Raw genomic sequence first — 22,530 nt, forward strand, 5'->3', positions numbered from 1 at the left:
TGATCAATGCTATGGAACAGAACTACAGAGTGTCTGTCTGTCTGCCTGTCTGTTTCTCTAGGTGATCAATGCTATGGAACAGAACTACAGAGTGTCTGTCTGTCTGCCTGTCTGTCTCTCTAGGTGATCAATGCTATAGAACAGGACTTCCGGCTCCCCCCCCCTCCAGAGTGCCCTGTGTCTCTGCATGCTCTCATGCTGGACTGCTGGCAGAAGGAACGAGCCAATCGGCCCAAGTTCTGCTCAGTGGTGGCAGCTCTGGATAAGCTGATCAGAAGCCCCGCCTCCCTGAAGATCATTCACCCCGATGGAGCTGGGTGAGACATTTCTCTCCTCCTCCTTTCTTCTCTCTCCTCTTCTCATCTCTCTTCTCTTCTCTCCCTTCTTTCTTCAGGCTCCTTTCCCCTCCCTTCTCTCCTTCTCTCTTCTCTCCTCCCCTCTTCTCTCTCCTTCTCTTTCTTCTCCTCCACATTACAGGATAAAATATAACCTACGTTCTCGTTCTTGCTCTAATTCTTGCTATCACCCTCTCTGTTTCTCTCTCTCTCTCTCTCTCTCTCTCTCTCTCTCTCTCTCTCTCTCTCTCTCTCTCTCTCTCTCTCTCTCTCTCTCTCTCTCTCTCTCTCTCTCTCTCTCTCTCTCTCTCTCTCTCTCTCTCTCTCTCTCTCTCTCTCTCTCTCTCTCTCTCTCTCTCTCTCTCTCTCTCTCTCTCTCTCTCTCTCTCTCTCTCTCTCTGTGTGTGTCTATGTAGCTCGTCCCATCCCCTGTTAGACCAGAGGCGGCATCCTCCTCTCTCTCTCGGTGGTTCGGTGGGCGAGTGGCTTGGGGCGATCAACATGTCTCGTTACGAGCACAGCTTCCTGCAGGCTGGTTTCACCACTCTGGACACTCTGGTTTCCATGGATACACAGTAATATATACTATAATATAATCTTGAATCATATTAAGGATGTTACCAGATGTGGTGCGACGAATCATTGCGACTTAAAAACATAACGACAAAATGGTTTGCGATTATCATTCGTTGACTGGGAGACTTTTAGTAGACTATTCAGATTTTATGGTAAAGCCATGTGCTGCTTCTAGCCTGTTCCTATGAAGCACCCCCCCATTCCAGTGAAGTTTTTCGGTGGGGGACCTTACGGGTGCTTGGGGATCAGGGCGACAACGATAACGTAAACAATGTACAGACTACAAGTTTGTCCTTTATGATAATGAGTCTCTATACCATGTGACTATACCAGATCTTGTTTACAGTTGCATATGAAATGGAAATACAGGAAGAATGGCGTTGAATGGTCTTTTTTAGTGACATTTTCTTTATGCACATTTTGTTCAAATATCATTAGAGTTTGAAACTATATATTATATTTATAGTTAGATATATAGTTATAGATAGGTATATAAACAACTATGTATTATGTCGATCTATATATATATGGTGTGTCTGTTTCCACAGCGACCTCCTGAGAGTGGGCGTCACCCTGGCGGGTCATCAGAAGAAGATCCTCTCGTCCATTCAGACACTCAGGAATCACAAAGCCACACCCACTCTGCCCTTCTGATGGATTCACCTGGCGGGATGCTCCCCGCTCAGCCAATCACAGCTCAGGAAACACAATGAGTGAAAAACTCTTCGTCAGCATACATCCGTCTCTAGCTAACCTGCAGCTAACAGACCGATGACATCACCACTGATGCCGGAGCCAATCAGGAATGGACTGACCAGATCGTTGCTATGGAAACGTCTCAACCATATATATGACTTGTTGCTATGGAACCGTCTGAACCACATATATGACTTGTTGCTATGGATATACGTCCGAACTGTGTCTATGGGTAATACCTTGGAAACATCTGAACTGTATCTACAGGCTTGTTGCTATGGATACATCCAAACTGTATCTATGGCTTGTTGCAAGGACAACGTATGAACCGTATATATAAGACTTGTTGCTATGGAATTGTTTGAACTGTAGCCATCAGCTTGTTGCTATGGAAACATCAGAACTGTATCGAGTTGCTTGTTGCTATGGGAACATGTGGATGTTGCTATGGCTTGTTGCTTTGGAAACCTGTCGCCCGTATCCAGTGTTTGGTGCTATGGTAATATCCTGACTACCTATGGCTTGTTGCCATGTACAATTGGACGAGTAACCTAGGACAAGTCAGGGCCTGCAGCCGGGGCTGGAGCTGTGAACGAGCCATGGCCCAGTGCATTGTGGGTGTGTGTCTTCACATTGAAGGCAGTTTATATCTCTATTAGTTTTATACCTGATATTGATTATTTTTAATGATGTATTATTATATGGTTTTTATTTTACTGTACTACCTTTTATACAAACCCAATAAATACCACTTCTACTGTGTGTGTGTGTGTGTGTGTGTGTGTGTGTGTGTGTGTGTGTGTGTGTGTGTGTGTGTGCGTGCTGTGGTAGTATGTTAATTATGTTAGTACTTTGGTACTACAGTATTTCTGCGGTATTATGTTAGTACTGTGGTAATGTTCTAGTACTTAGGTACTATGGTAATAATATGGTACTATGCAAGTATTATGGTACTACGTTAATACTGTGGTACTAGGTTAGTTATGTTATACTATGGTAGTACTATGTTAATACTGTGGTATGATTGTGCTATAATAGTCCATTGGTACTATTTTATTACTGAGGTACGATCTTTATCCTGTGGTACCATGTTAGGTTATGGGATAACTACTGTAGCTCTGGGTGTCCTGCAAATGTGACTTTTGGCAAAATATTTTCTATATAAGTTCTGTTGCTGTGGATGCTGGAGGCCTTTGGCTAAAAGAGCCAAAGTGCGATTGTGATCAGTTATCAAGGAGGTTTTAGCTTAGCTCTATAGAACTGCCCATACAACTACTGTGTTGTAGTTAAACGGCTGGGGATAACTACGAAGAGCTAGTGTAGTTGGACTTGTTACTAACTAAATAGTTAGGGTAGTTACTCTCCAGGTAGACCTACCTGTAGAGTAGAATAACCTGTATACTAACTTACCTTTAGAATACCTAACCTGTATGGACTAACCTACCTGTAAGGTACTCACTAACCTACCTATAGAGTGTAGACTAACCTACCTGTAGAGGGTACACTCACTAACCTGTATTGTAGACTAACCTACCTGTAGAGGGTAGACTCACTAACCTGTAGAGTGTAGACTAACCTACCATTAGACTTACCTATAGAGAAAATTAACTAACCTGTTGAGTATAGACTAACCTGTAGATCTGTAGTAGAGACTATTTGACCAGCTCAAGCTAGATGTAAATAGCACTAGTTATATATACTTATATCGATATAAATATATCTATATAGTGTTTGTGGGAACATGAAAACAGAGCCGAACTGTCATCAGTAGTTTATTAAAACCAGGAGCAATTGAGGCAGCTCTGGAGGAGTTGATGTCATCAATAGATATATGAATCAGTCGTACCTACTGACATCTCTCCTTACCCAGAAGGCCTTTCAATCACACTTTATTTGAGTTTATTTAATTTGACAGTTTATTTGACAATCAGCTGTCCGATCTCCCAGCTGTGTGTGTGTGTGTGTGGCAACAGGTTTGTCTTTCAATCCTCCAGTCATCCCCATGGAAACCATGGTAGGTTCCTCTTCCTGTATCCCTTCCCGTGAAGGTTCCTCTTCCTGAGTTACTTCCTCTGGGCGGGGCCTTTATGGAAAACGTACAGTGGTCTCTGATCACCTACAAAAAACACACACACACACACACACACACACACACACACACACACACACACACACACACACACACATATGTCAACTTACAACTAACAATCAGCCAGTAGTAATTGTCTGTCTGTGTGTCTGCTCGCCAGAGTGTGTGTGTGTGTGTGAGAGTAATTGTGTACGTGTTTATTAGAGTGTGTACCAGAGTTTGTGAGCATATGTGCGCGTGCGGGCGTGCGTACCAGATTCTGTGAGCAGGCGGTAGGATGTGAAGCCAGTTGTCTGTGTCAGGTGACAGCTGTAGTCTTCTGGGCGGAGCCTCAGTGTTCTGTAGTTCTGATAGGTTGTTTCCTGGAAAACAACATCAACTCATGATCCATCTGCGGTTTGGTTTCTAGTGAGTACGCGTGTGTGTAGTATCTGGTATTTAGTGAGTAGTGTATGTGTGTAGTATCTGGTATTTAGTGAGTAGTGTGTGTAGTATCTGGTATTTAGTGAGTATTGTATGCGTTGTAGTAGTTGGTACCTAGTTACCAGTTAGTGTGTTTTCTATCTGGCATCTAGTTACCAGTGTGTCTGTTCTATCTGGTATCTAGTAACCAGTATGTGTGGTCGCTGGTATCTAGTTACCAGTGTGTGTAATCTATCTGGTATCTAGTAACCAGTATGTGTAGTAGCTGGTATCTAGTTACCAGTGTGTGTGGTCGCTGGTATCTAGTTACCAGTATGTGTAGTAGCTGGAATCTAATTACCAGTGTCTGTGGTCGCTGGTATCTAGTTACCAGTGTGTGTGGTCGCTGGTATCTAGTTACCAGTGCGTGTGGTCGCTGGTATCTAGTTACCAGTGTGTGTAATCTATCTGGTATCTAGTTACCAGTGTGTGTGGTCGCTGGTATCTAGTTACCAGTGTGTGTGGTCGCTGGTATCTAGTTACCAGTGTGTGTAATCTATCTGGTATCTAGTTACCAGTGTGTGTGGTCGCTGGTATCTAGTTACCAGTGTGTGTAATCTATCTGGTATCTAGTTACCAGTGTGTGTGGTCGCTTGTATCTAGTTACCAGGGTGTGTAATCTATCTGGTATCTAGTTACCAGTGTGTGTGGTCGCTGGTATCTAGTTACCAGTGTGTGTGGTCGCTGGTATCTAATTACCAGTGTGTGTAATCTATCTGGTATCTAGTTACCAGTGTGTGTGGTCGCTGGTATCTAGTTACCAGGGTGTGGGTTCTATCTGGTATCTAGTGAGCAGTGCGTGTCCTATCTGGTATATCGTAACCAGGGTGAGTGTGTGGCGGTAGTTACCGAGGCCTTCTTGCTGTGGCTGTAGCTGCTCCACGGCTGGGATTCCAGGATGAACATTCCGCCCGGCGCCAGGCTCTGATAGGCCCGTTTGAACAGACGCACCACGCCCGCGTCCCCTGATTGGAGCTGCACCCACTTGGTCACGCCCAGACACAGGATGACGTCGTACGTGCCGCGCCCGGGCCACGACTCCTGGCGGCACACGTAGTCGCCCTGGAACGACACGGTCGCTATGGTAACCACACATGATTGATCATAGCATAACATCCGTCTGTCTTACGTCTAGTGACATCTCCGGGGTTCTGGGCCATAGTGCGCCCGGCCCGCCCCCAAGCGGGCTGCGCTGGGGTCAGCCTACTTGGAGCGACGGGATGTGATCGGCTCCTCTAACCCAACCGATCAAAGTATTCAGAACAAATATCGGTCAATGTGTTAAACGCTAAGCCCCAGCGCATGCTATGGTTTTAATCGATAATGTTAGAAGCTAACACTAAGCGAAGGATATGGCGTAACGAATTATGCTCTGGTGTTAGCTAACCATATGCTATGATTAAGCGGTAACTGGTCTGCGACTGGTTGAGGGCGTGATGAAGGTGTCGTTGCTAGGGAACTCACCGTGATGAAGGTGACGTTGCTAGGGAACCCTGCGTCGAGGGTGTCGAGGAGGAAAGGTGCGGCCAGAGGTCCACGAGACACCCTGAAGGAGAGAGGGAAGGACGTCTCCCCTTCTCCTCTCCCCTCCTCTTTCCCAGCATGGCCTTGGTGTCTCTCTGCGAGCACCAGGTCATGTGACAGGAAGTGTCTGATGTTGTGGGTCGCAACGTCGACCAATCGCTGGTCGCGATCGAGTCCCAGGATGTGTGTGGGCCCAAAGTGCCGGGCGATGGTCAGAGTCACGTGACCGCTTCCACAGCCAATGTCCAGGACCCGCCTCTCTTTAAACCAATCAGGTTTCAGAAGCCTGAGACGAGGGTCCGGCCCCGCTCCGACCCTGCCCTCCCATTGGTCCCCGTAGAACCCATGGTAACCATAGTAACGGCTGTGGCCGCCATGCTGATAGCGATGCCTGTCCTTTGTCTTCTTCTGTGGCGGGCACTCTGTTCCAGGAACTCCTCCACATCTGCGGGGGTGGGGGGGGGGGAGTCAGTCATGTGACTAAAGTCATGCTAATGAGACCAGTGACTGAAAGGTCTAACCGACATACCTGCTGGGTTTGGCCCCGCCCACTAAAGGGGTCTGGAACCTGGTTGGTTGGGCGACGCTGACTGCTGTGACGCTTTCCGATGACCTCACAGAGGTGGTACGGCGGCGCCTCCGATGACGGTCTCCCTGGTTACGGGGACCGTCTCCATGGTTACGGGCCTTGCGAGGCTGGCTAAGTGGAGGGTGGGTGTGTCTCCGGGGTAGGGTAAGGGGCGGGACCACGTCGTCACGACAGTTGATGGACGTGTTGAGCTCACAGGGGAGCGGAGACGGGGGAACACTGACCCCTCTTGTGACCGGCGGTACTGCAACAGAAGACACCATCATTGCTATCACTACTAGAGACGGAGGAACACTGCCCCTCTGGTGAACACAAGTACTGCAACAGAAGCTATCACTATCTCCGGAGACCGAGGAACACTGCTCCTCTTGTGACCGGTGGTAATGCAGTAGAAAACACTCAGTACTATCACTTGAGATTAAGAAACACTGAGCCTCTGGTGAAAGGCGGTACTGCAACCCAAACACTATCACTACCATCAATACTATCACTAGATTCCAGTTTTCCCAGATCCGGGCACAGAAGTGTTATCTGGAATCAATAAATGGGTGAGGTCGTACAGTGAGAGGTTAGGGCGAGGGTGTTGGAGTAAGGGGTTGGGGGGAGGTAGTTTGGGTGAGGGGTACCTGTTGGGGGTAAGGACCGTGTTTCCACAGTGATGGTGTGATGGCGGTTCCTGGGTCTTTTCCTGGTCTTCAGGGGTGACAGCAGGACCCCTCCCGCCCCCTCTAGGTTCAGGGGGTCGGTCATGTCACGGGGGACCAGGATCTCTACAGGGTCACCGCCCCGCGACGGCAAGGGCGAACACTTTGGCGTCGCCTGATTGGTCGACCTAAGATTCAAACAAAAGTGTCAACTCTGTTCACTTCACTATCATCCCTCCATCATGCTCTCTTCTCTATTAACCCTCCGTCATTCTATCACTCCTAAGAAAGAAGTTTACAGGGGACCGGGCTATATAGTACCAGTTCAGAGGTTCAAGGGTATAGTAATAGTCAACAGGTCACCAGAGTATATAGTAAGAGTTTATGTGTTACCAGGGTATATAGTAGTAATTAAAGTGGTACCAGGGTATATAGTATTGTGGGGTAGTAGGATAAAAAGAAATTGTTTAAGGGGTAACAAGGTATATAGTAGTTGTCAACGAGGTACCAAGGAGATACAAGTAGTTTAAGAAGTACCTGTTAACTTCCTCATCCAGAAGGGAGTTGAGATTCAGCGGGTCGAAGATGTTCCCACCAAGCAGGAAGTTGCTGGGTAGAACAGGTTCTGATTGGCTGTCGCTGTTGGCCCGCCTCCTTCGCTTAGCCAGTCCCTTGAAGCCGACGCCCAGGGAGTACCGCCTCTTGCCCATTCGCTGAGACGAGGTTGGGGCAGGGGGATTGTGGGAGGACTGGATACCATTTTTGGGATGGAGTGGATGAGTCTTGGGGGATCTGAGCTGCTCTGACTGAAGGACAGGCACCTGCAGCGCCATTACTTCCTTCTCCACAGACATCTTGATCATCTTCTTCTGGGAGGATTTTCTCTTTTGGCATCCAATAGCATTGGTCTAAAAAGATTAGATTGATTTACAGACAACAACCACACACATGATCCTATACTACAGCAGCAACGTCGCTATGGCAACAAAGCAACAGCAACATTGCTATGGCAACTTCCCTTTGGTAACGTTGCTATAGCAACGTCACTATGTAGTAAAGTAACGCAACCTCACTGTAGTGACGTCACTTTAGTAACGTTACTATTGCAACGTCACTCTAGCAACAGTTCTATCATATAACTTGGTACTTACAGTGCGAGTCCACTAAATCCGGCTACACGCGCTCCAGTGTATTTGTGCGTACCAGTTAGCTCGTCTCTCCCGCCTGTCCATATGTGTGCGCGTGTGTGTGTGTGTGAGCGTGTGTGTAGTGATTAGCTCCTCTTCAGCGAACCGTTTGTGTGTGAAGTAGTTAACTCTTCTCCAACACTGTGTGTGTGTGTGTGTGTGTGTGTGTGTGTGTGTGTGTGTGTGTGTGTGTGTGTTTGCGTGCATGCGTGTATTGTAGCCTGTTGGGTTTCTGAGTTTGAAGACTGACAGAAACATACACTTTGGTCATTTACATAACCCCGCCCCTCGTCCTGGATCGACCACGCCCACTTATGAATACATTAAAGAAACACTCACACTGCCCACCCCGGTTGGCTCACCCCTCCCTCCTCAAAGAAAAATACAAGTGGAGAGAAAGCTTGCAGAAAGACTAGCTCATACCTAACTAGCACGACGTTCAGACTGTGATCTGCTGTTGCGCTGAGAGAGACATTAATATCAAAGTATTATGACTACATCCAACAGACTGGCTCTTACACGATCCGTTGCTCTCGCGCAGGCACGCTCTTTATATTCCACCAACACACACACACGTGACTGGCGCTGTAACTGACCAATCCCATTTCGTTCTGAAGTCATGCCTCCTCTCCCCGGCCAGTCAGATCTACTTTTCACCTGGAAAACAAATAGGACCCGCCTTCCAGGCAGATAGCTGCCTTCATTATTGCCTGTTTAAAACACAAACTATTTCTCTCTGAAAACGAGTGTGGATTATGTTACAATTATGTAAGTTAGCGTTACACAGCACATAGCCTTTTATCGATGTAGCAATATATTAACATTTATATAATACCAACAGAGTACAGGAATGTACCCCCCCCCAAAAAAACATACACACACACGCACGCACGCACGTACGCAAGCAGGCACACACACACACACACACACACACACACACACACACACACACACACACACACACACACACACACACACACACACACACACACACACACACACACACACACACACACACACACACACACAGTATGAAGGTATGTAGGTTATCTCAATCTAATACTATAGCCTTATAACCTTACATATAGCCTAACAACCTAGTATTTATTATCATGATTGTACACTACCGTGCGTAGTAGTGTGACAATCGCAAACAGAGAGCATTAGTTCCCCTCCCCCACCTCCTCTAGTGCCCTACTTTACTCACTATTTATGGGACGTGTAGTTCTTTACGTAATGCTTCAGCCAAACTTATGGGATGTGTAGTTCTTCTCATACAGGCCTAGTTGATAGTTTATATTTATGAAATATATTATTAGATATAGTATAATCAATTTATGTTATTTGTTAAGATCTGAACTTAGGATAACGCAGGTAGCGTAAAAGGAAGGTTCATTATAAAAACATGCAAGGCTAAGTAGGCGCCAAAGACCCCTCTAGGCGGTGCTAGGGGATATATCAGACACACCGATCTGCGGCTTTTGGCGGCAAATGTTCAAGCTCGAGCTCTAGTTTCCCCAAGAAACGTAAAGAAGTATTTCATTCGTTGTCTCAGTTTATCGACAGAAATATACATATATTTATCACATACCGACTTGTATTTAAACTTCACCTGCATTTATTAAGAGACGTTTGTTGCTATTGAATTGATTTCTCCGTTTTGAAGTCTAAAAAGAAATGGACAAAACTAGCAAAAAAGGTATGTTCACAAATACGTTTATGTGTTTGGATTGAAGTTCACATATTTCTGTATACACTTCACAATTAACAAGTCAACCTCATTCTTCATATATGATATCATAACGTCAATTATAAATTAAACTTAATCAATAAAGAATGATTGGACACGTTACGATATACTGTATGTAAGAATGATGTAGACACTTGTTGATTTTGATTCGACGTTACATCAAAATGTAGGTGGATATTGTCTTAATAATGATATATATAAGGAATGCGTTTGGCATGTTAATTATGAAATAAAAATAGAATGAGATTGACTTCATTTTGTTTTGACAGGCAAAGAAAAAGCCCGGTTTATCCCGCTCTTCCAGACAGGAGAAAGCAAGCCTAACCCCATCTCTAAAAAGAAGAGCCAACATCTAGATGGAGAACAAAAAAGATTGCCTGACCCTATCTCTAGAAAGAAGAGCCAACCTCTAGATGGAGAACAAAAGAGACTTCCTAACCCCATCTCTAAAAAGAAGAGCCGACCTCTAGATGGAGAACAAAAGAGACTGCCTAACCCCATCTCTAAAAAGAAGAGCCGACCTCTAGATGGAGAACAAAAGAGACTGCCTAACCCCATCCCTGCAGAGAAGAGCAGACCTCTAGGAAAGGGACGGGAAGAAGACACGGCTGCTGGCCAAGAAAAGGCTGAAGAGACGGAGCACACACAAGGGGACAAAATGAAGAAAACAAGAGAGAAGAGCCAGATACCAGCAGAAGAAGGGATAGATGAGGTGTGAACAATGATTACAGACAGATGGGTAGAGAGACTGAAAGACAGACGGAAAAATATAGAGACTAAGATAAAAGTGGCAGACAGAGAGACAGACAGAAAGTATAGTTATAAAGAATACGTATAAGAAATGTGTTGTATCTATAGCATATTATGCATGTGTTTGTGTGTCCTAGTTTGAAGAGGTATTTGCTAGAGTCCTGGATGATGCCAGTCCCGTGCTGAAGGAAGAGCTACAGACCACCGTCCAACGCAGGTGACACGCACTCTCCCAAAGCAAATAGAAACCCTACAACTCCTGAATCAATCTGACTCGGGGCGCCATTACATGCTGACGTGTGCATATCTACGTATGCATGTGCACGTTTGATCCCTATCCCAATCCCATATACACATGTATACGTATATGTAATTTAAATACATATACGTATAAATATGTAGTATGTACACATACTTCAAATTTCTTTGCTCGACAATCAGAGAAACATGAATAATTTATGTTTCTCTGATAAACAACTTGTCGAGCAAAGAAATGACTCTTGATTTTTTATACAATTTATAGTCGACATGATGCGCAGTAAGTTTGTGACGATCGTCCAGGCACGGCCCTTCCATTCGTTGGTGCTGGTTCACCGTTATGATGATGTTAGTGCAGAGCTTCAACTTTCAAATGACTATAGTTTTACATTTTCATTCACATTGTATCTGTAGTTAATGTGTTGGTGTACAGCTCTTTTGTTCACCTCATTTCTAGTTGTTGTTATATTACCGGTAATGCTAATTAATATAGATGTTGCGTGTTCAAACATAATCAGAACAGTGGTTGTGTTTTAAGAAATCATTAATACATTGGTCGTGTTTTAAGAAATCATTAATACAGTGGATGTGTTTTAAGAAATCATTAATACAATGGTTGTGTTTTAAGAAATCATTAATACAGTGGATGTGTTTTAAGAAATCATTAATACAATGGTTGTGTTTTAAGAAATCATTAATACAATGGTTGTGTTTTAAGAAATCATTAATACAGTCATGTGTTTTAAGAAATCATCAATACAATGGTTGTGTTTTAAGAAATCATTAATACAATGGTTGTGTTTTAAGAAATCATTAATACAATGGTTGTGTTTTAAGAAATCATTAATACAGTCATGTGTTTTAAGAAATCATCAATACAATGGTTGTGTTTTAAGAAATCATTAATACAATGGTTGTTTTTAAGAAATCATTAATACAGTGGATGTGTTTTAAGAAATCATTAATACAATGGTTGTTTTTAAGAAATCATTAATACAGTGGATGTGTTTTAAGAAATCATCAATACAATGGTTGTTTTTAAGAAATAATTAATACAGTGGATGTGTTTTAAGAAATCATTAATACAATGGTTGTGTTTCCAGAACTCCAAGTTATTTCCAGAGGAAACTACATGATGAACAAAAGGACAAGGATGAAGAATACTGTAAGGCTCTAAACATGTCGCACCTACCATAGTACTACACTGTAGATGTAACATACCATAGTACTATATACACTGTACATGTTACATAGCGTAGTACTATATACACTGTACATGTAATATACCATAGTACTATATACACTGTAGATGTAACATACCGTAGTACTATATACACTGTACATGTAATATACCATAGTACTATACACTGTACATGTAACATACCGTAGTACTATATACACTGTACATGTAACACCTACTATAGTTCTATACACACTGCACATAGTACCATAGTAGTCTCTCTCTCTGTTAGATGACCAGTGGGTCCAGTGTAGTGACTGTGATAAGTGGAGGAGACTGAAGTCTGGGTCCGAACCCTCAGACCTGCTGGGTGCCTGGACTTGCCCTCTCAATACAGGTACTCTTGATTATATGTAATAGTCTCTCTCTCTCTGTGTCTGATTGTGTTGTAGTGTACAGTAATTATCTATTTATCTCGTATTCTAGTGTATCTCATGTTTAATGTCATGGTACATATTTATTTAGTTAAATCTTTCATTGATTTTCTTTCGTTCTTTTCTTTCTTTTGGCATGAGTGTGATGAAGTTATTGCTTTATAATAAGTTTATTCACCAGTTTCCGGTCGACATTGATCCGACTGAACCCGTTGAAAAGCGTTTTAGGAAGGCTATTGTTAAGGCGAAGGTACTTGGTAATTTGCAGATTGTATAAAAATAGTGACAATCGTTCCCAGAGCGTTGGGCAGAGGAGACTCACACCGGCATTCTTCAGTCCATCACTTATTCAGAGCGTGAATATCGGTTTAATATCCAATATCATTCTAACTTTCATTCTAAATCATTCTAGTTGTTGCATTGGAATGGACAGTAGACCCTTTCAAAACGACCCTTCCCTTAATGCATTGCTTTAATAAGGAGCAGATACTTGTCGAGGACAAGATATTTATAAGAGATATGATAGCAGCGCATTCCGTTCACACACTTCGCACACAATCATTCCTGATAGAATATTCGATAATAACTGTTGCACTGTATCTCTGATGTATCGTAGTGCATCGTAATTGTTTTTTTCTAATGTTCTTTAGTGCAAGTAATAGTCTCTCTCTAATATTTTCTAGCGTGAAGTAATTAGGGATGGGCATGGTTATTAGAATATTCGATTATTCAAAATGACGTGGGTATTCAACTTTAGCTGTAGCAGATTTTTATTTTTTTTTGCCTAAAGTTAATTAAATATTATTCATTAGCTATATTAATTACATATTGATCCATTAAACGTGTATACTAATGCCATTTAATACTTAGAATACTTTGCTATACCGGCAACCTCTGTTCCAGCGGAGAGAGTCTTTTCCACTACGGGCTTGATTGTAAATCGCCTCCGCATTTGCCTATTCCCCGAGCACGTAGATATGCTAATTCTTTTTAAACAAAAATTTGTGATGCAGTAGGTGGGCTTATGTCTTAAGTTAACTGGAGTTAGTGTTTTCGACATATTATATTTCCGTCTTACAGATAATATATTTTTGTTGATGTTCTGTTGTATGCGCACATCATGCGTAATGCGAGGCAGGCCTATGCGCTGCAAGTGGAGTTCTTACCGAATATTCGAACATTGATATGTCTTCAAATGCCCATCCCTAGAAGTAATAGTCTCTCTCTCTCTCTCTCTCTCTCTCTCTCTCTCTCACTCTCACTCTCACTCTCACTCTCACTCTCACTCTCTCTCACTCTCTCTCTCTCTCTCTCTCCAGATGAACAGTACTCTAGCTGTAGTGTATCTGAGGAGGGGTCTGGGGACGATGATGACGACAACATCAGCACTAGTCTGCGGCCAGGCTGTCTCGTCTGGGCTCAGCAGACCGGGTATCCATGGTAACGCTTACACTATTGTAAGAGTATGTGTGGATGACGGCTGGTTCAAGCAGCCTCACGTGAAGGAGTCTGATTGGACTCTTGGGGCTGCGCAGGTTAAACCAGCCATCTCCACACACACTCAAGGCCGTTCTCCCAGATGCCAACAACACCAGGCCATGTGTCGTTATCCAACCTTTACAAACAAACGGACCTCTAACACCCCCATCCCGGCTCCTTTGTCTGGAGAAGCCCAAAACAAATCACCTAGATGGAGTGAGGCAGCCACCTAGTTGGCGTGTTGCGTTGTCCTTGGCTACAACTATTTCTAAACAAGGCCCGAACCCAGATCTTCCGATGTGTGTCGTTTTTCCTACGACACAACGCCGCCCTCCGCGGGGGGGCCCAGGGGCTGGCCTGCTGCGCGACCCGCTTGACACTGAAGCTCTGCCGTAACCGAGTCAGCAAAGGCCCCGGAGGGGATCTGAAAGCCACTGGTTGCCTCTACACAGCATTGGCTTGTGATGTTGTGGTTATGCTCTTGGAAGCTTCAAATAAAAACGGGTTTTTCCAATTGAAAGGTTAAAGAAATAAAAAAACAAAATATTCAGAATGTAAATTTCCGCAGTGCAGCAGCCCTTTAATTCCTTTTAAATGTAACATAGTGGCGCGATGTTAAGATGTTATACATGTATATCCTGTGTATATACCTATATGTAGTATATAGTGACTTTGGCTGGCTTTTAACAGGTGGCCGGCCATGGTAGAGAGAGACCCAGACACCCACCAGTACTGTTGCTTCACCCACAGAACAGACACCAATCCTGTAAGACACACACACAGACACACACACACACACACACAAACACACACACACACACACACACACACACACACACACACACACACACACACACACACACACACACACACACTGTGGCATCCCGCCACGTAAACCTCGGCCTGGATGGGCCCGAGGGACCGTGAAGGACGGGGTATACCACCCCCACCCACCAGCCGGCGACGGAGAGCATCCCTTTCGCCTCCCCAATCAGGGTGATTGGTGGACACCTGGCCGGTGGCAGAGGAGCCATCTTAAAAGGAGGTCCAGGACGGCACAGCAGGGGACGGGAGCAAGGAGGAAGTGCTCGTGTCCGGGAGAGGCTAGAGGCCCACGGAGGCCCTGGAGACTGCGAGCTCCTTGTTTGATTTAAGTTGATTGTCAATAAATGCCTTTAACGGTGTATCCGCACGCTAAAAGTGTTGTTCATCCGTGGAACCTGGCCCAACCGAGCACCGGGTTACCACACATGGTGGAGAATAGAGGCAAGCTGAAGATCCCACTACGACCCCCCGGTGAAGTACCCCACCCATACGGTATGCTGAACCCGGCCGCGAGAGACGCCGCCGCCGCTGCTGCGAGAGACGCCGTCGCGAGAGAGACGCCGTCGCGAGAGAGACGCCGCCGCCGCGAGGGCCGCCGCCGCCGCGAGGGCCACCGCCGTCGCCGCGAGGGACGCCGCCGCCGCCGCGAGGGACGCTGCCGCCGCCGCAGCGGGAGAGAAGGCCGCAGCGCGAGGCCGGGACGGGACGGCGCCGCTGGCCGACATGGGGACGGGTCGGCCCTGTATGCTGGCGACCTGCTGGGGGCAGGGAACGTCCGGTAGTCCGACCATCCCGGCGCGGGTGATGAACCGGGACACGCAGGCCCTCCTGGAGACCGGCAGTGTGGTTACCCTCCTTCGCCCCGACCTGGCGGGTGGGAAGGCAGGGGAACCAATGGAGGTGGCCTGCGTCCACGGGGACACCCGGACGTACCCAACGTGCCACGTGGTTGTCCGTACCCCACACGGAGTGTTCACGATCCGGGCGGGGACGCAGCCGCCGCTGCCGCGAGGGACGCCGCCGCAGGAGACACCCGGCCCTGTCGAGATACCTGCCTGGGCGGGTCCCTCGTCTACCTGAGGCTTGGTCAAAGGGTGGAGGAGTGTGGCATCCCGCCACGTAAACCTCGGCCTGGACGGGCCCGAGGGACCGTGAAGGACGGGGTATACCACCCCCACCCACCAGCCGGCGACGGAGAGCATCCCTTTCGCCTCCCCAATCAGGGTGATTGGTGGACACCTGGCCGGTGGCAGAGGAGCCATCTTAAAAGGAGGTCCAGGACGGCACAGCAGGGGACGGGAGCAAGGAGGAAGTGCTCGTGTCCGGGAGAGGCTAGAGGCCCACGGAGGCCCTAGAGACTGCGAGCTCCTTGTTTGATTTAAGTTGATTGTAAATAAATGCCTTTAACGGCGTATCCGCACGCTAAAAGTGTCGTTCATCCGTGGAACCTGGCCCAACCGAGCACCGGGTTACCACAATACGCAGGCACGCACGCACACACGCACGCACGCACACTCAGGTGAGATGATAACCTGTATATCTGTCTAACCTATTCATTGAATGCTTCCTATATATCCATTTAACCTTAGGCCTAAAACATTTTTTGGTTTGGTTCCGGTTTCCGACCGACCCTGTCAATATATGTGCGACCCAAATTATTTTATGAGCTTTATAAAAAAAAAAGGAAAAAAAAATGTATGCAAACTATGATTACGTTTTTGTACAGCACCTTCATTCTGTACAAGGATGAGTGAATTTTCTCGTTTTTAAATGAAAACAACCTACCTATCATTCGCTGCCGCTGGAAAAAATAAAATAAAAAAAATTCCCTACCTACCCATGACCTCAACTGACAACCAACAGGAACCAAACTTTTTTTTTTTTTAGGCCTTATATCAGTATCTAACCTATGTATCTGTTTATGTATTTCCTACCCTACCTTTACAGATGTTGGGGAGGGTCTTAAACTTCGCCTCTCAATGTGTGACCCCCTACTGTTTGTGTGTTTGTAGTCTCGGTATCATGTGACCTACCTCGGCCAACCAGTGAGCAGAGCCTGGCTGTCGAGTGGCAGAATCAAACCCTACTCCAGCCTGACCCTGGAGCGGGCTATAAATGTAGGATGCTTACCACTGTATCATGGCTATAGCTGTGGAATACCTTACACTGTATCATGGCTATAACTGGAGGATAAATACCACTAACACAGCTACAACTGTAGGATAAATACCACTGTAACACCTAGCACTGTAGAATGACTACCACTGTAACACAGCTACACTATAGAATAACTACCACTGTAACACGCCTACCACTGTAGATTAACTACAACTGTTGCATAGCTACCACTGCAACGTACATATTACTGTAACATACCAATCACTCGAACATAACTATCACTGTTACAAGGCAATCCTTATAAAGTGCCTACTGTGCACCTCTCCATGTTACATTCTGTGTGTAAATTTGTGTTGTCATGTCAGATGCCGTCTCAGAAGCGACACATGGAAAAACTGAAAAAAGCTGTAGCCATGGCAGCACGGGTCCAAAAAGAAACTCTAATAGTATGTACTTGCCTGTATGAACCTGACTTTATCTCCGTTTGTGTTGATGTCTCTATCAGAGAAGGTAACGGAGTTGTGGTCTGTTTGTCTCAATCTGTCTGTCACTCTCTGTGTCCATGCCTCACAGACGAGGATAGACATGTTCGGTTTCCTGGGTCGCTTTGTGTCTGATAGGGAAAGTTCAGAGGGCAGCGACCTAGAAGGTACACGCACGCACGCACGCACGCACGCGCACACACAAAAAGCCTTTTAAGGGATATCATAACAATTATACTAACATGTTTTCAGTGTAGTAGAAGGGTTCCAATGTTTTTATAAACACAAGATTACCATTCTTGCTGTCTGTGTTTGTAGAAGCTGCATATGATATTTTGGATAGTCATATCAGATTGGAACAGACCAATAAAAAGGTATACCCCACTCACTCACTGACTTATTTACCCACATGCAACCGTTGGTTACTAACAGTGTGGTTTGTATTCATGTGTTTTAGACAAAAGATGGGAGTTCAAAGCAGAGAGGTCAGTGATAATCAGATATTGTACTGATCAATATGTTGATGATCAGATATTAGACTAATCAATATGTCGGTAAAATATCAGACTTATCAATATGTTGATAGTTATCAAACTGATCAATATGTTAATGTCAGATATTTGCCCGATCAATATGCTGATTGTTAGATATCAGCCTTATCAATATGATGGTCAGATATCATACTGATTAATATGTTGATCAGATAAAATACTAAATAAGTTGAGGGCCAGATAACCAGATGGATCACTATGTGAATCGGATTCAGTGTTATGCAGAGTTATGTCATATAGATGTTAATATGATTTGAGTTGTCAGGCTCATTGTTTTTCCGGAAACATGTTCCAAGCCAGCATGCCTTAAGTCTGATGACAAAAATCTGTTTGAATCTAAAATATATACGCTGATGTAACAGCCGTAAAACTTCTCTTTGGTTCTCCAGGGAGCCTGAAGAAGAGGAGAGAAAGAGAGAGTGATGAAAATGATAGTGATGAAAACAAGAGCTGCAGAACGGTGAAGGGGACGAAGAGAAGAAAAGAGAGAAAGAGTGGAGGACTTGAAGAGGAGAACTCTCAATAAGGTTAGACATATTTATCTACAGTAGAGATGTAACAATCCACAGAAAGGCATTGGGCCCTGAACCTGAATGTTTACGATGCACCTTAGGGGTGCAAGATATTGACAGATATGAAATTGTGTTACTGTTCATGAATACTGCGGTATTGATATTAATTGACATAAAAAAAACACAGAAGTTACACAAAAGCACATCAAAATAGATTCATAACATATCAAGACATCAAGTGTTCTTTCAACACAAGAGTTTACAAAATACTTTCTAAGTGTAAGTGGTTGTAGGGGGAAATAACATTTTTTTGCCATCTTGCTCAGTGGGGTAGAAGTATTTATTTCATCGTTCAAACAAGGGGAAAATTCCCTCAATGAGTTGAAAACAATCAATGAGCTCTACTTACAAATAGCAACAGGCTGATAATTAGGTAATAGGCTCCAGTTACAGTGTTTTTTTTTTATTTTCTGGTGACCCTTCATCCAGAATAGTGTGTCTGTGTTTTTACTACGCATGCTCTTGAATAGTGCTAGTGCTGTGGTGGAATTTCATTGAAACTACACAATTTACAGACTACCTTTGTTGTATGCTAATTTGAAGTACCCTCACATGTTGTGTGAGGGTAGCTGGGTTTCTTAATTTAAACGTAAGTGTTTGTTTTTTTCCCAATGGCGGCACTCACACCGGCAGAGCCATAGAGTATTATAACTTCCAGCACTGCTGAAAAACTACCACCCAGCGTCGCGCCAACCATGGCAACCCATTTTATATGACACAGATCAAGACCTATTTTCCCATCCATTTGGGTCTAAGTGACTAATCTGTGCCACCATATTTTAAATTGGTCAAGTATTGAGCGAGAGAGCTTCAGCCATTGCAGCAGCGAAACCGGTTGCATTGTTACCCTAGTATTTCCCCATGGCGCGGCCCGTGTGGTCGCCATCGTCGCATCTTCGCAGAGATTGTGCATTATTGTATTTATTCTTTATATCTTTTGTCAGAAAAACATTTGACCCCTTGGCCTGACACCCTACGGCCGCCGCACACATTCTGGGGATAAACCTCGAGCCATGGTGAGCGAATGAGGTTATATGAGAAGGCCACAACAATAACAGTGGAGAATCGTCTCTGTGGAAACAAATGAGAAAACATTGCGCAAATACGTTGCAGCATTCGGGACAGACTGAGAGCTCAAGCCTACCGTCAGCTGCTGTGCAGCATCTTTAATGCTAATGTCCATCCCCTGGAAAATAAGCTGGTGCCTGGATCGTGGAACTCCAGAACACCGGATCACCACAGGGTTGCATCCTCAGCCCCTACTGGTCTCTCTGCACACACATGATTGTGTCGCCAGGTTCAGCTCCAACTCCCTCAGCACGTTTGTGGATAACACAGTGGTGGTGGTGGGCCGGATCTCTGACAACGATGAGTAGCCCTGAGAAGCCCTATCTGGAGGAAGTGGCCGACCTGTGACTAGTGCCAGGACAACAGCCTCCTAATGAATGTCACCAGAACAGAACCAAAGGAGCTGATTGTGGAATAAAGGAGAGCACAACAGAAAAGCCGGGGACGCACACACCACTGTGCATTAATGGGCCTACTGTGGAGAGGGTCAGCAGTTATTAATACCTGGGAGTCTCCAATAACAGAGGTTCTGCCATGGTCAGCCCACACGGACACTGGTGAGAAAGGCAAGGCAGCGCCTTTATCACCTCAGGCAGCTGAGGAAAGTCAGACTCCCTCTGGATCTTCGGAGAGTAAAAGTGAGTTCAGCTGAGCGCTCTATTGGAACTACACCCCCCCTCCCCCCCTCCTGCAAGACTAATACCGCATGAGGAACAGAACCAGAGCCTGGAGGATCGTGAAGGATCCTCACCCTTTCAACAACAAAGTGTTTCAGCTGCTGTGGTCAGGCGCCTCCGCAGTCACACGGCAAAAACAGAGAGAATGAGACAGTGTCTTTCCCCAGGCCATCAGGACTGTTTATACTGATCACCGGAGACCCACACATGCAGGCAGGCACACACACACAGTTTTACATCCATTATTACAGATCCTTTATTTCTATGTACACCTATTGCACATAGCGTTGCTACTTTACATTAAAATATTTGGATCTTCTTTAAATTGTAAATGCTTAAATGTAAGTTACTGTTTTTGCACTGTCCTGTAAGCATTGCAACTTTTGTTTCACTGTATCCTGGTATGTGCATTTGACAAAAAAAGTTCTTGAAGCTAAATTCGTTTTCTTGAAAGTAGTGTCAATGTACGCTATAGTACGTGTTCTGAAATTGCTTATACCACTGACGGGTTCAGATTGTTATTGGTAGTGTCTGACAACATTATTGAAGGATCCTTACAGAGAATAATACTTTTTCTTTACACTTCACTTGATCCAGTCTGCTATTGTGTCTAACCAAGCCCGCTCAAGGAAAAGTCACTGAAATGTCGGAAATTTTCCTATTGTCATTACAATCTCAACTCTACTTCACCCAAAACCTTTAGATAACACTAAGCTACACTTTCCGAAGTCCAGAAAAACAAACTCTTGCCGTCCCTCTCCTCTCCAACCCTCACTGAGGTTTCTCCCTGCTCCTTAGGGGAGACTTGGTTATAAACAATAACACACGGACAAGCGAAAGGTAAAGAAAAAGTTTTTGTTTCTCTGCAGGGATCTTTTCTATAATGTGGTCAGACACATAATAACAATCTCAGCCCGTCAGTGGCAGAAACTACCATTTTTGGAGGTAATACATCGAAGGAGTGCTATTGCCCAATAGGATTACATCTCATCCAATTTCATGCCTGAAATTGTTGAAGCACTCTAACTCAATACTAGACCAATTTCATTTCTTTTGTCTGAATCACTCGCCACCACCAGATAAACTGCTGCCTGCTATTGCTCAATAATACAAGGTGAATGACACCGGGACTTGCATAATTAAGGAAAGCCCACACATGACGATGACTGTTGTACTCTGACAATCTCCCTGTGTTCATAAGCAGTTCCACAGCCTAATAGAAAACCGGGACTTTAAGTATTTTGGCCACCTTGTCTAACCATAGGAGGTAGCGATATGGTAAACCATGCATAATGAGGTAGCTGATACAGCTGGCCATCAAATTAGGTAGCTGATACGGTTTACCAGCCTAATGTATGTAGGTGTTAACGATGCTAAATGAGGTGGATCAAGAGGGATGACATGTGTTTGGTGTTTCCGTAGCATCTTCCGAAAGTCATTACCAGAAGAGACAGAAAGAAAGGACGAGGGAGACCGCAATGAGAGAGAGCGTTGGAAAGAAGAGACAAGATGGAGATAATTACTTCCTCACGAAGAAATGGAGAGGATAGCATTGGTTAGAAGAGAGCCGATGATGGAAGGTACCGAGATAGAGGGAAGGGATGGAGAGGAGAAAATAAGTAGAGGGGACTTCTACTTTATGTTTGAAGAGGAGTAGATGGGACTTGAATTTGTTCTGCTGAGGAAGAATAGTAACTTTTCTTTTTGTTATGTTGAGGAAGAATAGGAACTTCTAATCTTATGTTGTGTTGAAGATTGAATAGGGACTTCTAATATTATGTTGTGCTGAGGAAGCATAGGGACTTCTAATTTGATGTTGTGTTGAGGAACAATAGAGACTTTTATTGGTTTGTTGCGTTACCTGTAGACTGTTATTTGTTGTTGTATGGACTGGTGCCAGGTTAAGGCTCTTAGTAGAGCAGCATATAGAAGGAAGCGCTGGTTTTAAGAGGATATGTTTGTTTCACCAGTTTTTTACCCCTACTTTTTAATGTTCTCATATAAATAGGTTGGTATACTTTACATACGAGAAGTATTAGTTTAGCTTGTTAAATAAATACTAGAAATATTGTTCTATTGTTTGTTTAGAGTGGACGTGTTATTGTCCAACTGCAGTTGCAAGATAATAAATGTTGATTCATTTAACAAAGCATTTAACAAAACTGGTTGATATCCAAAAACAGTGACTCACTGGCTCACTCCCAAACACACACACACACACACACACACACACACACACACACACACACACACACACACACACACACACACACACACACACACA

The 22,530-nt window shown here is 44.7% G+C and overlaps 3 protein-coding genes across 8 annotated transcripts in view; 2 read left to right on the forward strand and 1 right to left on the reverse strand.

The window, feature by feature from the left end:
* The window catches only part of ephb4b (eph receptor B4b), a 32,640-nt gene extending 30,271 nt beyond the window's left edge, over window positions 1-2,369 (forward strand). Inside the window, exons 20-22 of one of the 2 annotated variants that reach the window (XM_030337502.1) lie at window positions 124-317; window positions 752-910; window positions 1,460-2,369. In XM_030337502.1, coding sequence (XP_030193362.1) covers window positions 124-317; window positions 752-910; window positions 1,460-1,565 — 459 coding nt within the window. In that variant the 3' untranslated portion in view covers window positions 1,566-2,369. The remainder of the gene's footprint in view (window positions 1-123; window positions 318-751; window positions 911-1,459) is intronic. The other variant, XM_030337504.1, reaches the window with a different exon arrangement.
* Window positions 2,370-3,363: 994 nt separating this feature from the next.
* mepceb (methylphosphate capping enzyme b) lies at window positions 3,364-8,682 on the reverse strand. 3 transcript variants are annotated; one of them, XM_030337506.1, is made up of 8 exons: window positions 8,526-8,682; window positions 7,453-7,823; window positions 6,898-7,103; window positions 6,212-6,515; window positions 5,623-6,127; window positions 5,008-5,220; window positions 3,950-4,058; window positions 3,364-3,723 (listed from the first exon to the last, which is right to left on the reverse strand). In XM_030337506.1, exons 2-8 carry the CDS (start codon window positions 7,776-7,778, stop codon window positions 3,671-3,673), a joined length of 1,716 nt encoding a protein of 571 aa, XP_030193366.1. In that variant the 5' UTR covers window positions 7,779-7,823; window positions 8,526-8,682; the 3' UTR covers window positions 3,364-3,670. The 3 variants fall into 3 exon arrangements, with proteins under 3 accessions (XP_030193366.1, XP_030193367.1, XP_030193365.1); XM_030337507.1 differs by having other exon boundaries at window positions 8,067-8,670; XM_030337505.1 differs by having other exon boundaries at window positions 8,622-8,640.
* Window positions 8,683-9,350: 668 nt separating this feature from the next.
* LOC115529058 (zinc finger CW-type PWWP domain protein 1) lies at window positions 9,351-22,391 on the forward strand. 3 transcript variants are annotated; one of them, XM_030337508.1, is made up of 14 exons: window positions 9,351-9,801; window positions 10,122-10,564; window positions 10,740-10,819; window positions 11,964-12,025; window positions 12,333-12,437; window positions 13,794-13,914; window positions 14,644-14,719; window positions 16,791-16,895; window positions 17,262-17,342; window positions 17,470-17,545; window positions 17,697-17,752; window positions 17,836-17,863; window positions 18,319-18,456; window positions 21,669-22,391. In XM_030337508.1, exons 1-13 carry the CDS (start codon window positions 9,780-9,782, stop codon window positions 18,453-18,455), a joined length of 1,392 nt encoding a protein of 463 aa, XP_030193368.1. In that variant the 5' UTR covers window positions 9,351-9,779; the 3' UTR covers window position 18,456; window positions 21,669-22,391. The 3 variants fall into 3 exon arrangements, with proteins under 3 accessions (XP_030193368.1, XP_030193369.1, XP_030193370.1); XM_030337509.1 differs by lacking the exon at window positions 12,333-12,437; XM_030337510.1 differs by lacking the exons at window positions 17,836-17,863; window positions 21,669-22,391 and having other exon boundaries at window positions 18,319-18,376.
* Window positions 22,392-22,530: the final 139 nt, after the last annotated feature.

Source organism: Gadus morhua, chromosome 17 (genome assembly GCF_902167405.1).
Source record: "Gadus morhua chromosome 17, gadMor3.0, whole genome shotgun sequence".
Taxonomy (NCBI): Eukaryota; Metazoa; Chordata; class Actinopteri; order Gadiformes; family Gadidae; genus Gadus; species Gadus morhua.